Consider the following 14,935-nt stretch of genomic DNA (forward strand, 5'->3'; position numbering starts at 1 on the left):
CCGGAGCTCTGGAAAGAGGCCCAAGTTCCCTAGTTGAAATTCCAAGTTTGATGACCGTTCAAATCGAATTTTCCCAGTCGGAGCTAGTTTTTTCCGAGTTCCCAGTTTGATTTGAACGCGGCAATACACATATTCGTGGCGCTACATGATGACGATTTGAGCTTCGGACGTAAACATGGAGAGAGATGCGCTGAAAAGGCAAATCGATCTGTTGCAAAGTAAGTTGGTGGTTTACAGTACAGTGAACATATCTGGTGTATTATATTTAACATCTAGCTGATACTGAACTATTCAATTTGAGAGTTATGAATGCTGTGTTTGCTTTGCGAACCAATACGTTATCTGTTTATGCCTAGCTAGCTGGCTATCGCTAGCAGGCGCGTAGGTAACTAACTATATTCTTGCCTATACATATGGACGACCGAACGTAGAGGCTTGCTAGATTCACGCCTTTAAACTTGAATTTACCACATTTGCCAGCTACCTCTTAACCTCGTTCTGTCATTTAACAGGTCTCATCAACAACCACAAGAGTGTCCATGGTGATGTCCCTTCTACTTCTGGCCAGCAGTGGCACCCAGCGAGGCCACCGCCACGAGGCAGGGGTCACAGCTCATCTTTCACCCCCACATTCCCCTCCCGGGGTGGGCCTTACCCCCCCCAGTCCACGGGACACTGGAGGAAGACTTACTCCCTCAATAACAAGAGCAGCTCAGCCCAGCAAAGTAGACCTACAATACAGACTGCCAAGCACTCTTTAGAGCAGCCGTTAGTTTCTGCAGAACCCAACTCCTCTACTGGCTTGCTGTCCCTTAATGCTAGAAGCACCTCACAGCCCAGCCACAGCAATAAGGACCTGGCTAGAGGAGAGAAGGATAGAACAAAATATGCTACGTCTGGGGATCTAACAGGGCCAAGGGGCCAACAGTATGCACTCACAGGGGGAGTGAGAAGAACTGTGACAGGCAGTGGAGCCACAGCTATTGAGTCAGAGACTGAATCAGGCAGAGGGAGAACAGGACCTGGGGGTGACGCTTGGCTGGGACTCTCTGGGCTAACAGTCCCTGGACCTCCAGATGACCAGCAGAGAGAGACTAAATATGAGTTTCAGCCCACCACTGAAGAGAAGGGCATGGGACTGCCTGTGAAAGCCACTGCCCCTGGAGAAAATAATACAGAATTGACAAGTGTCCCTGTCTCAGACAAATCTACTGTTACTACCACCATGGTCCAGAGCACTGCTCAGCTGCATATGAGACCTCGTCACCCTGAGAAAACCAGCACAGGAGGTAAACATACTGTCAAGGCAACCACCGGCAACCTCATCCCTAGCGATACGGACCCAACTCTACTTCTTTCACCCCCTCTCTCTGCCTCCCCTAGTGCCCTACAAGGACCCCAGCTAAGCCCCATGTCCAATTCCACACCAGCCCAGCCCCAGACAACATCCTCTCCCCAGAGACACTCCAAGTTCACTTGGGTGAACAGCCATCAGCCAGGAGGAGCTAGGCCCAGCCAGGCCAGAACAGAGGCCCAGCCCCCAGACAAACTCATCACCTCTTCCCCCATCCCAGTCTCCCATCCTGGGCTCCCTAGTAGAAGAGCCTCTGCCCCCATCAAGAAGGTTCCCCGTAGGCTCAGTCTATCCATCGCAGTCCCTAAGACCACCAAGTACACCTGGGTGTCATCTTCTGCAAGTGGCCAGGCCAGGCTGTCCCGGAAGCCCCTATCACCCAAAGCCCTGGCTCTGCCTCAGAGAGCTCCAGAGAAGGGAAAGGTGGAATGCAAGAAACCCAAATCCCCAAGTCTTTTAGCCAAGCAGCGTAAGGCAGCAGGTGCCTCCACCTCCCTCAGTAGTCTCTACCGCTGGAAGGCAGGGTCTGGAGGAGGGGGGCAGACTGGTACAGGAGGAGGGATAGGGGCCCGACGTGGGTCTTTGTTTCGTTGGACCTCGGAGAAAGAGAACGGGGCCAAGGGGGTGTCCAGTGTCCCTCTATCTGTAACTCAACGCATAATAGTGCCCCCCTCCTCCTCCCCTGGAGGGTTCAAACTCAGGAGTAGGATGAAGATTATCAGGAGGCCGGCTAGCAGGTGAGAAAGAGGAGGATTAAGGGAAGCCAGATATGTCTTTACTTGTATCACACCTATTCTCTTACGTCTGGTAATGCATGTTGGAATATGCCTCTTTTTATCCTGATTTTGTATCTGTGGACATGTAATGTTGCCTTTGGCCAAATCTATATTTTTCTGAATGTTTTCACACACACACATACACCACACACACCTACCTGTCTCTGACACATACCTTGTCCTGTGTGTTGCAGTGAGTCTGGATCCGAGCGGAGGTCCAGCCCAACAGACATGACCCTGAACAGCCGCTACTCTCTCCGCCGACGGACACACAGCCCGGTTCGGACACACACCCCGGTCTGCAGCCCGGGAGGTGTGAAGAGGACCATGTCCCGTGAACTGGTCTCGTTCGGCAAACACAAGCTACGACGTCTCTCCCCCAGCCCCTCCAGGACAGGTAGAAAGACAGCACTTTATTTGACATTTTATTTAACCAGGAAAAATAAACAAGATCTTACTATTTACGATTACGTCCTGGCAAACACTAGGGAATACGGAGGTAAACATGATCCATCCTATTAGGCCAAGAGGTGTTTCTGGTCAATTTACAACTCTGACCCCTGTTATATCAACTGTACCTCTGAAACAAATGGAGGAATTCATGGAATTTCTATCCATTTTAAACTTAAGACACCGTCAGATTTCCTGGTAGTGAGAGTAAATCATATAGAGGTCCAATTAGATAAATAGTTTGTTTACTATAATTTTCCTTCTACTCGGGACTCAGGGGGTCTAGCTAATTAATTCAGCTAGTTGCGAGTGGTGTTCTCTTTTTTTTAAATTTTATTTTACCTGGCAAGTCAGTTAAGAACAAATTCTTATTTTCAATGACGCCCTAGGAACAGTGGGTTAACTGCCTTGTTCAGGGGCAGAACGACAGATTTTCCCTTGTCAGGTCGGGGATTTGAACTTGCAACCTTGTGGTTACTAGTCCAACACTCTAACCACTAGGCTACCCTGACAAATTCATTTAATGAATATATCCTCCGTGGAGAATGACATTACATGGACAGTACTGTGGATCCAGTCTATCTAATAGCTCTGGTTTAGTGACTCATTTTAGGACACTGTTGGACATTTGCACTCTTGCCAGTGCTTTGATTGGGCCAATTTTATTCCACACTGCCCCCTCTCTCCAATAGGGGTCAGCATTCCTCTCTATGAGAGGCCTATGGAGAGCTGCTGTGATCTGTGTGTGTGTGTGTGTGTAGGGGGTAGGAAGGGGTGGTAATTGATTACCCAATTGAGCTGTGATAGTGGGTAATTTGCAGTGGGTGAAGGTGGGGAAGAGGCTGCTGCTATCAAGTCCTGGCACCACCACCACTCTCCTCTCCCCCCAGCCAGCCCACTAGATAAAAAGCAGCTAATGCATAATTATCCTTTTGCAAATTGGATTGTTTTAACGAACTAGAGAATATAGACCTAACCTGATGGAATGCAATCTGTGTTTTTACAACCCTCGGCACCTCCTTCCTTCCACCCCTCCATTCTCTTCATCCCTCTCATGCCCATCTCAGTGTAATCGCCCCCAGTCAATGGAGTCGAGCAGACATTAAAAAAGCCATCACTATTAACATTAGGCTTTATTCATCCTGATGGCTGGCTGTCTGGCACGCTCTCCATAGCTCACTCTCTCTGCTTCTCTCTCCTTTCTCTCTCATTCACCCTCCTCTCCCCCTCTCACACAAATTATCTGTCCTCAATTGCTTTCCTACTGTCTAATTCTTCTCTTGTCTCGTTCTGTCTCTGACCCCCCCCCCCCGTCTCTCTCTATCCAGTCATTCTTTCTCCTAGTTCTGTGCTTTATCGTCCTCTGTAAGTGTAGAGATGTAGCTGGCCTGAAGCAGGACTTATATTGTTTGTTTCTCAGTGATGGAGGGAAGGATAAATAGAGGAAAGAATGTTGCGATAGAAGAAGATGGAACGAGGGAGAGAGATAGAAAGTAGCCGTCTGTGCTGCAGATAAGAGCCTCTAATAAAGAGCAAATTGAATTACTAATGATGTGGACCAGTCTTACAGTACTGATGACCACACACACACTGTTATTTTTCTTAATTTCCTCTTCAATGAGTTCTCTCTTTCTCTGTGGTAGTGCAGGTGTTTATTTGGCTGCCCGGTTATCTGCAGTTTAATTTAAAGAGAGCATAAACCTAAGTGAGCAGTTAAGGCCATAATGAATCCTGTGGATGGGGGGGTGAGAGCCCAGATAACCTAATAAAGCAGATAAACGACAGGAACGGACAGAACACAGAAAGGAGGAGGGTGGAGGAGTGCTGAGCCATGCGGGTTCAGGCCCTATGTGACGGATTTCTCTCCTAGTTCTCTCCCTCCCTCCATCCATCTCTATTTCAGCCTCTCCATCTGTCTTTGTTGGTCTCTTTGTGACTGTTTATCTATGTATCTGTGTAATGTAGGTGTAGCCTATTATAATCACATTGTTTGCTAGCGGAACCCCTCGACAACATTCCTCTGAAAGGCAGCGTACGAAATTCAAAAATATGTTTTTGAAATATGTAACTTTCACACATTAACAAGTCTAATACAGCAAATGAAAGAAACGTCTTTTTAATCTGATCTGATTGTTAGATCACCGCCAAGTTAAAAAAAAACACAGCCATTTTTCTAGCCAAAGATAGGAGTCACAAAAAGCAGAAATATAGATATAATTAATCACTAACCTTTGATGATCTTTATCAGATGACACTCATAGGACATCATGTTACACAATATATGTATGTTTTGTTCGATAATGTGCATATTTATATCCAAAAATCTTAGTTTACATTGGCACGTTACGTGCAGTAATGTTTTGATTCCAAAACATCCTGTGATTTTGCAGAAATACTGATAATAAACATTGATAAAACATACAAGTGTTATTCACAATTAAAGATAGGCTTCTCCTTAATGCAACCGCTGTGTCCGATTTCAAAAAAACGTTACGGAAAAAGTATAATCTGAGAATGGTGCTCAGAGCCCAATCCAGCCAGAGAAATATCTGCCATTTTGGAGTCAACAGAAGTTAGAAATAACACTATAAATATTCACTTACCTTTGATGATCATCGGAAGGCACTCCCAGGAATCCCAGTTCGACAATAAATTACTGATTTGTTCCATGAAGTCCATAATTTATGTACAAATAGCCACTTGTTGTTTGCGTATTCAGCCCAGTAATCCATCTTCATGAGGCGCGAGCACTTAGTCCAGACAAAAACTCAAAGTTCTGTTACAGGTCATAGAAACAAGTCAAACGATGTATGGAATCCATCTTTAGGATGTTTTTAACATAAAAAATCAATGTTCCAACCGGAGAATTCCTATGTCTGAAGAAAAGCACTGGAACGAGAGCTAACTGTGTCGGGAGCACGCGTCACGAGCCTGAGACTCTGCCAGACCACTGACTCAAGCAGGTCTCATGAGCCCCTCCTTTATAGTAGAATACTCAAAACAGTTTCTAAAGACGGTTGACATCTAGTGGAAGCCGTAGGAAGTGCAACTTGACTCCAAAGATACTGTGTATTCGGTAGGCCAAGCTTTGAAAAACTACAAACCTCAGATTTCCCACTTCCTGGTTGGATTTTTCTCAGGTTTTCGCCTGCCATATGAGTTCTGTTATACTCACAGACCTCATTCAAAGAGTTTTAGAAACCTCAGAGAGTTTTCTATCCAATACTAATAATATGCATATATTAGCATCTGGGACAGAGTAGGAGATAGTTCACTCTGGGCACGCTATTCATCCAAAAGTAAAAATGCTGCCCCCTATCCCAAAAAGGTTAACATACAGGTGTATGATCTTAATTTGATCACCATGTTGTTGCAGGAATTGTCCTGTAGAGCAGGAATTGCAAACTAGCAGTGCATTTGAGGTTTAAAAAGGCTTCTGAAGTTTGTAGTTTCCACTAGGGCTATCCCTGACAAAACAAAATCTTAGTCAACCTAGTGTCGTCTGTTCTTTCAACAAATCGATTGGTCAAAATGTTACCTTGTATTTTTCCCTATATCGACACACCCTATATGTTTTCATAAAATAAACTATATGTAGGCTACTGAGCTTGTCTGATGCTTTAAGCACACAGTGATTCAATAATTAAGACTCACAAATGACTTGGGGGGGGGGGGGGGATAGAAGAACCTGTTCCTGTCTCTCCTCCAGCTACTGCTGGTCATAGATTCTGTCATGAAGCTCCTGAAGTTACCGGGAGATAATAGGCTGCACCAGGGGTTGTCAACCTTTTCCATTTGGAGTGACAATTTATCCTACTATTTCTACCGATCTGCGTGCCAGTTCTGATTTTCATCTCATTTAAGAATAAAGCCTTCGTATCTCAAAATCATTATAATGTGGTTAATCATGATTCTTAAAGTAACTTCTATTGCTTCTATGTAAAAATAGCCTACATAAAGCCAACAAATGAAAATATTGCAGGTAGAAAATATCCTAATTTAAAAGGCATTATATAGATCACATTGGCTACACATGGCCTGTCTGCAAGGAACTTAATACATTGTATCAACTATTAACTTGGTCTGGCCTGAAGCTGGTGCTTGCAAACTTGCAACATTGTATAGAATATTCTGGGCCCTCATAGTTTCCCGTGCCAGTGAGCCCCTGACAGACAGCTGTAGTCTATCTGCACCAGGGATAAGAAGTAATCAGGTAGGCATATTTTATGAAGGTTCCACCGGATCAGAGCAAGAGTGGAAGAGAGCTGGAAAGATGTTTCAAATGGACTACGTTGAGGACCTATTGTCATTCTCAAGGGAAATAAAAGTACTTTGTGAAGAAAAAAATGACTTTGAGAAGCTCCACAGTTAAGACAATCAGAAATACTATCAGTTCCACAAATGGGCACATTTCTATGCCTACATTTGCATGCAGGCCAAGTAGTCTGCATAATCGGATGTACATACTTACTCAACGTTAACAGGAGCACTACAAACAAAAGACAATGAATAAATTGACCATTCGTCAATGGAAGGAAATGAACCAAAACGTGTTCCTCACAAGTGTAACCTAGGTTGTGCGTTCCGTAAACAACGTGTCCACTTTGGTTTTGCAAAGGTCAAGGGGCAAAGCTGAGAGGGCAACCGGCTATTGTTTGTTTACTAAACAAATGGCAGATTATCTAGTGTGATGGTGTGAAGGAGTATTTCTAGATATAGGAAGGGGTGTGTGTACTGTTGCTGTCCCTCACTCAACATATGGTTAACTGATTGAGAGTTGGCATGACTTTATTTGGTACACACACACACACACATTCTTATCCCCTCAGTCAGTGGCTGGGTAGTGTTTTATTGCAGTTTCTGTTGTCAGTTTGTCTCTAGCTCTGTTTTGTGTAAATCACTCTGGCAGGACAGATCCCTTTCACTGCTACACACACACACAGTCTTCTTCCTCCCACCCGGGCGGGGTTAGAATGTTGACCTGTTTGTGCGTTAGAGGTGGAGTGGTTCAGGTTTCTGTACTGGATCTGATATGGCAGCTATCCCCCCCCCCATCTCAGCATCAAGTTATTGGTACCCCCCCCCCATTCCCCAAACCTTGTGGGGATCTCGTTACCGTGCCGACGATCAGCCCATTTATTAGGTCTATAAATCACTGCTGTGTGGTCTGTCATCAGACCCTGTTAACCTCTCATTGTCATTTCCCGCTGTCTGCAACTTGTCATCTCTCACACGTGTGCACATGCACACACATGCTACCTGTGGTGTTCAGTGTCATGTGTGCATCTAACCATAGATGTATTTACGCTTCACTTAGTGACCGTATAATTCTTCTATAATACGATGTTGTAGTCTTACCCTTGGACTCTGTTATTAGGTCTTCATGTGACTTGGTGATTCAATTATTTAAAATATATTATTATGCCATTTAGCAGACTGTTTTATTCAAAGCAATTTAGTCATGCGCGCAGGAAAAGGAAATTGCCGCCTGGGTGATTTTATTCAGGGGTAAGTACTTAAGTAAAAATACTTTTACGTTTTTTGGGCTATCTGTACTTTACTATTTATATTTTTGTACTTTTTACTCCATACATTTTCTCAGACACCCAAAAGTGCATTTTGATCATCACTGATCATCCCTACTGCCTCTGATCTGACAGACTCACGAAACACAAAGGCTTTGTTTGTAAATGATGTCTGAGTGTTGGAGTGTTCCCCTGGCTATCTGTAGATGATGTCTGAGTGTTGGAGTGTTCCCCTGGCTATCTGTAGATGATGTCTGAGTGTTGGAGTGTTCCCCTGGCTATCTGTAGATGGGGAGAAAGTAAATGGAACTTGGTTTGCTTAATATAAGGAGTTTGAAATGATGTATACTTTTAATTTAATTTTTGATACTTAAGTATATTATTGCAATTACATTTACTTTTGATAGTTAAGTATATTTAAAAACAAAAACACAGTATTTTACACTTTTACTTCAGTCATTTTCTATTAAGTTATCTTTACTCAAAGTTATGACAATTGGGCATTTTTTCCACCACTGTTTTTGCCACAGGTCACGCACACTCTAGGATCAAAAAGTTATAATCTTAAAGTCCTCTAACAACGAGCTTGACTAACAAACACACACAGGCATGATGAAGACCGGGTCGGAACATCATAATAAAATCACCTTGCAGTGTGCGGCATTTTCCTTTTTAAGTTTAATGAATTCACCATAAAAAGTACCTGAATGTGCAGTTCTTCAGCTTTAGTATATGAGACGTAACTTGTGGGTGTGTGGATCTGTTATTGCAGGGCAGATGTGTGGATCTGTTATTGCAGGGCAGATGTGTGGATCTGTTATTGCAGGGCAGATGTGTGGATCTGTTAATGCAGGGCAGATGTGTGGATCTGTTATTGCAGGGCAGATGTGTGGATCTGTTAATGCAGGGCAGATGTGTGGATCTGTTATTGCAGGGCAGATGTGTGGATCTGTTAATGCAGGGCAGATGTGTGGATCTGTTATTGCAGGGCAGATGTGTGGATATGTTAATGTAGGGCAGATGTGTGGATCTGTTAATGCAGGGCAGATGTGTGGATCTGTTAATGCAGGGCAGATGTGTGGATCTGTTAATGCAGGGCAGATGTGTGGATCTGTTATTGCAGGGCAGATGTGTGGATCTGTTAATGCAGGGCAGATGTGTGGATCTGTTAATGCAGGGCAGATGTGTGGATCTCTTAATGCAGGGCATATGTGTGGATCTGTTAATGCAGGGCAGATTCATCTCTGCATCCAGAACCAAATGTTGCATGCACACTTGCAACTATAGATGGTTGTTTTGGCCGACATGACTACATGTTGATAAAGAGGTCTACGTTCCCTGGCCGGAGCGATTGCCACCTCATATTTCGTCTGTCTCTGATGTCGTTAATCAGATCAAGCCAACCCCACGACACCCTCTCTGTACTGTGACTGGAAGTCGCGTTAGATAAGTGTCAGCTAAATGGTATATAATATATATACACACACACATATATATATATTTATTTATTTATTTATTTTAAATCAGGGCAGCAGATTTCTAAAGATCTCTTTGTGTATTGAGTTGATTGAACCATTCCATCTAGCATCACATATATAGTTAAAATATGGCACCAATACAACACACGCTGATGTCATTTGATGCATCTCACTCAAAAGCCTGTCCTTATTTGGCCGTGGCTTAATGTCTTTCTTTTAGTTTGTTTCTCTGCATCATTCGCTGGTTCACACACTCTAGTTTCTCACCAAAATCTCTCCTCTATCACTCCTCTCTCTTTCCTGAAAACTCTCTTCTTTCTCTGTTCACACACACACACACACACACACACACACACACAGAGCTCTATAGGGCATGTGTTTTTTTTATTTCAGACGACACACTTGCTATGTCCATGCATGTACCCGTTTGTGTAAAATCAACTTTCTGTGCACGCCAGTAATCGTCTCTCACTATTTTAATAGTGAGGCTATAGAGTGAGGAGAGTGAATCCCGTGTGTGTTTATTTCTCTCCTCAGCTGCTTGGTAAGATATCCCACTCTAAATGCCATTCCCCACCACTCTCCCATAGCTGTGTTAATCAGGCACACACACACACACGCACACGCACACACACACACACACACACACACGCACACGCACACACTAACATATCTGGGCCCAACCCCAGTGCTCACAGACAGACATTCTGTTCATTCCTCTTCACTTTCTCAGGCCCTCGGTGTCAAACAGGTGGGCACACTGTGTGTGTGTCACTCACTCACATGGCTGCATGAGGTAATCACACACACAAAAACACATGCACCCTCCGGCAGCCACAGAATCACACACATGCTGCTTTGTTGTTTTGAAGGACCAGCCTCGTCCCTGGAGTCATTATCCACTACATCATGGTTATATTGATCCTTTTGTTCTGCTTCATTTTCCACCTGTATTAGATGATTTGATTGGACTGTTATTCTGGCCACAATGTTACTAGAACCAACACTGTCATGTGATCAACCAGTTAAGAGGCCTGCTACAACACAGCCCCCCCCCCTGTACTGAGCTGTATGATGGTAGGACCTCCTCTCTCAGCTCTGTCTCTCGTCAACCTGTCAACTGGCCATAACTAAAGACCTGATAAACAGGCCATGCGTGACAGATGCACATAAACCACCCTGAACCCGGGACTGAGAGGGGATGGCATGCACGGGCACAAACATATGATGTCCAAAGACATGCCAACAGGGGTGTTAGTTAGTGGCAATAGGGACTGCAACTGGGTGGGAATGTTCCCATGTTAAACCTCAAGGCCATATGGGTCATGGTCATGTGACAATCACTGAGATTGATTTTATTATGGTTTAGTCTATGACATCAGTTTTAGTGTGTTTACATGGATTCATGCAAACCTTTGGCCTCTACATACAGTAGACCTGGCTATTTATTCAGGTATGGGTTTCTGCTGAAGTTTGTTTGATGAAAAATGGAAGACTGTTGCACAGCCGGTTTAGCTTGGTGGAACCAGCTTGATCACTGGGTCCACCAGGCTACTTCAGTTCAACTTATCACTGGGTCCACCAGGCTACTTCAGTTCAACTGATCACTGGGTCCACCAGGCTACTTCAGTTCAACTGATCACTGGGTCCACCAGGCTACTTCAGTTCAACTGATCACTGGATCCACCAGGCTACTTCAGTTCAACTGATCACTGGGTCCACCAGGCTACTTCAGTTCAACTGATCACTGGGTCCACCAGGCTACTTCAGTTCAACTGATCACTGGGTCCACCAGGCTACTTCAGTTCAACTGATCACTGGGTCCACCAGGCTACTTCAGTTCAACTGATCACTGGGTCCACCAGGCTACCACTGGTTTGCATTGCAATAAAATGTCAACATTACAAACGGTGCAGTTGAGAATAAACATTTACAATTTTTTCCCATCCACCTGCTCTGAGTCTTGTGTTTTGAGTACAGTACCCAGAATGTGTTCTGTTGTATAACGCAAAGCTCCAGGAAGCTGCTGCTAAACATGTCAATCACAGAGCAGGACACTGGCTTCCTCCACCTCACTCCATCTATCCCTCACCCCAGCCCCCTCCTCAACCCTCCAGTAATCCAACACTCCCTCCCTCTCCTCCATGTGTCTTCACAGAGTGAAGTGTTACCATAATAATCATGGGGGTTTGGCATTTGTGTGGGAAGAGGAGCACAGAGTCCTCAGATTGCCTGGCATGTTAATTATGGGGCCTCCTCTCTCCTGCTCGCTCTCTCTCTCTCCCTCCTACCCGGCCGCATGCAGGGACACTTGTGTTCCCGTTAGGGCAGGGGTAGTGGGTGAGGGGTTAGGTACGTTAGCGCTTGGTAGTTGAGGTCCAGCTCTGTTCTAGCCTCTAACCCCCACCTGTAAGACAATCCTCCCTCTAGCCCTCCAGTGGGTTTAGGATGGTGAACCTCAGAGGAGGAGAGACGGACAGTTTACCCTCCGAGTTAAACAGGACATGAATCTGTCTGTGTGGGGTTACCTCACCACCATACAGTTTTCTGGCCACAAATTGTACTCGTTTACTCACTCACTCACATACATATAGTACTCGTTTACTCACTCACTCACATACAAATAGTACTCGTTTACTCACTCACTCACATACATATAGTACTCGTTTACTCACTCACTCACTCACTCACTCACTCACTCACTCACTCACTCACTCACTCACATGCATATAATACTTGTTTACTTATTCACTCACATACATACATACAGTACTCGTTTACTCACTCACTCGCATACATATAGTACTCGTTTAGTCACTCACATACATACAGTGCCTTGCGAAAGTATTCGGCCCCCTTGAACTTGGCGACCTTTTGCCACATTTCAGGCTTCAAACATGAAGAATCAACAATTGGGACACAATCATGAAGTGGAACGACATTTATTGGATATTTCAAACTTTGTTAACAAATCAAAAACTGAAAAATTGGGCGTGCAAAATTATTCAGCCCCCTTAAGTTAATACTTTGTAGCGCCACCTTTTGCTGCGATTACAGCTGTAAGTCACTTGGGGTATGTCTCTATCAGTTTTGCACATCGAGAGACAAAACAGCTCGAGCTCAGTGAGGTTGGATGGAGAGCATTTGTGAACAGCAGTTTTCAGTTCTTTCCACAGATTCTCGATTGGATTCAGGTCTGGACTTTGACTTGGCCATTCTAACACCTGGATATGTTTATTTTTGAACCATTCCATTGTAGATTTTGCTTTATGTTTTGGATCATTGTCTTGTTGGAAGACAAATCTCTGTCCCAGTCTCAGGTCTTTTGCAGACTCCATCAGGTTTTCTTCCAGAACGGTCCTGTATTTGGCTCCATCCATCTTCCCATCAATTTTAACCATCTTCCCTGTCCCTGCTGAAGAAAAGCAGGCCCAAACCATGATGCTCCCACCACCATGTTTGACAGTGGGGATGGTGCGTTCAGGGTGATGAGCTGTGTTGCTTTTATGCTAAACATAACGTTTTGCATTGTTGCCAAAAAGTTCAATTTTGGTTTCATCTGACCAGAGCACCTTCTTCCACATGTTTGGTGTGTCTCCCAGGTGGCTTGTGGCAAACTTTAAACGACACTTTTTATGGATATCTTTAAGAAATGGCTTTCTTCTTGCCACTTCCATAAAGGCCAGATTTGTGCAATATACGACTGATTGTTGTCCTATGGACAGAGTCTCCCACCTCAGCTGTAGATCTCTGCAGTTCATCCAGAGTGATCATGGGCCTCTTGGCTGCATCTCTGATCAGTCTTCTCCTTGTATGAGCTGAAAGTTTAGAGGGACGGCCAGGTCTTGGTAGATTTGCAGTGGTCTGATACTCCTTCCATTTCAATATTATCGCTTGTACAGTGCTCCTTGGGATGTTTAAAGCTTGGGAAATATTCTTGTGTCCAAATCCGGCTTTAAACTTCTTCACAACAGTATCTCAGACCTGCCTGGTGTGTTCCTTGTTCTTCATGATGCTCTCTGCGCTTTTAACGGACTTCTGAGACTATCACAGTGCAGGTGCATTTATACGGAGACTTGATTACACACAGGTGGATTGTATTTATCATCATTAGTCATTTAGGTCAACATTGGATCATTCAGAGATCCTCACTGAACTTCTGGAGAGAGTTTGCTGCACTGAAAGTAAAGGGGCTGAATAATTTTGCACACCCAATTTTTCAGTTTTTGATTTGTTAAAAAAGTTTGAAATATCCAATAAATGGCGTTCCACTTCATGATTGTGTCCCACTTGATGTTGATTCTTCACAAAAAAAATACAGTTTTATATCTTTATGTTTGAAGCCTGAAATGTGGCAAAATGTTGCAAAGTTCAAGGGGGCCGAATACTTTCGCAAGGCACTGTACATATAGTACTCGTTTACTCACTCACCTACATGCATACATGCATACATGCATACATATACATGCATACATACATACATACATGCATACATGCATACATGCATACATACATGCATACATACATACATACATACATACATACATACATACATACATACATACATACATACATACATACATACATACATACATACATACATACATACATACATACATACATACATACATACATACATACATACATACATACATACATACATACATACATACATACATACATACATACATACATACATACATACATACATACATACATACATACATACATACATATAGTACTCGTTTACTTACTCACTCACTCACATATATATAGTATTTGTTTACTTACTCACGTACTCACATACATATAGTAATCGTTTACTTACTCACTCTTCTCTTTTACACTCTCAAACAACTTTTTGACATACTCGCACTCAATAGATTACTAATGAACCACAGCCACTTTTTCTGTCAATCAGTATCACCAGTATCTCTCACTCACTCCGCTAATAGCACCTACTAGTCAACCCCTCTTCTGCACCCCGCTGGTATAATCTAGTGTGTGTGGGGGGGGGGGGGGGTAGAGCCATGTGCACGGGCCTGTCCCTGCCACTCTGACCTCCCATACCATAGATCATAGACTCCAGGTTCAGAGGCTGTTCTCAGCTATGCTTTTCCTGCCTCCCCTCCTCTTCCCCTCACTTTCCCCTCTCTAGTTCTTCCCCATTTTTACTGTCTCCCCCCCCACCTCCTTGCACACTCCCTTTATCCCTATTCCTCCTTTTCTCACCTCTATCCTTTTCTCCTGAGAGGGAGTGATCTTTTCCTATTTAACTGGTTGGCTGATGCTCTACCTTGGTCACCCCTGTCTCCCCCTTTCCTAGACTCCTAGCTAGCTTACATGTTCTCT

General features: G+C 44.0%; 1 protein-coding gene across 2 annotated transcripts in view; it reads left to right on the plus strand.

Moving 5' to 3' along the window:
- Window positions 1-59: 59 nt before the first annotated feature.
- LOC123997171 (zinc finger CCCH domain-containing protein 3-like) overlaps window positions 60-14,935 on the plus strand; it is a 115,468-nt gene continuing 100,592 nt past the window's right edge. For both annotated transcript variants that reach the window (XM_046301297.1, XM_046301298.1), the window contains exons 1-3: window positions 60-218; window positions 513-2,091; window positions 2,325-2,527. In XM_046301297.1, the coding sequence (XP_046157253.1) occupies window positions 176-218; window positions 513-2,091; window positions 2,325-2,527 (1,825 nt within the window). In that variant the 5' untranslated portion in view covers window positions 60-175. The remainder of the gene's footprint in view (window positions 219-512; window positions 2,092-2,324; window positions 2,528-14,935) is intronic.

The sequence above is a fragment of the Oncorhynchus gorbuscha genome, linkage group LG15 (assembly GCF_021184085.1).
Source record: "Oncorhynchus gorbuscha isolate QuinsamMale2020 ecotype Even-year linkage group LG15, OgorEven_v1.0, whole genome shotgun sequence".
In the NCBI taxonomy this organism is placed as follows: domain Eukaryota; kingdom Metazoa; phylum Chordata; class Actinopteri; order Salmoniformes; family Salmonidae; genus Oncorhynchus; species Oncorhynchus gorbuscha.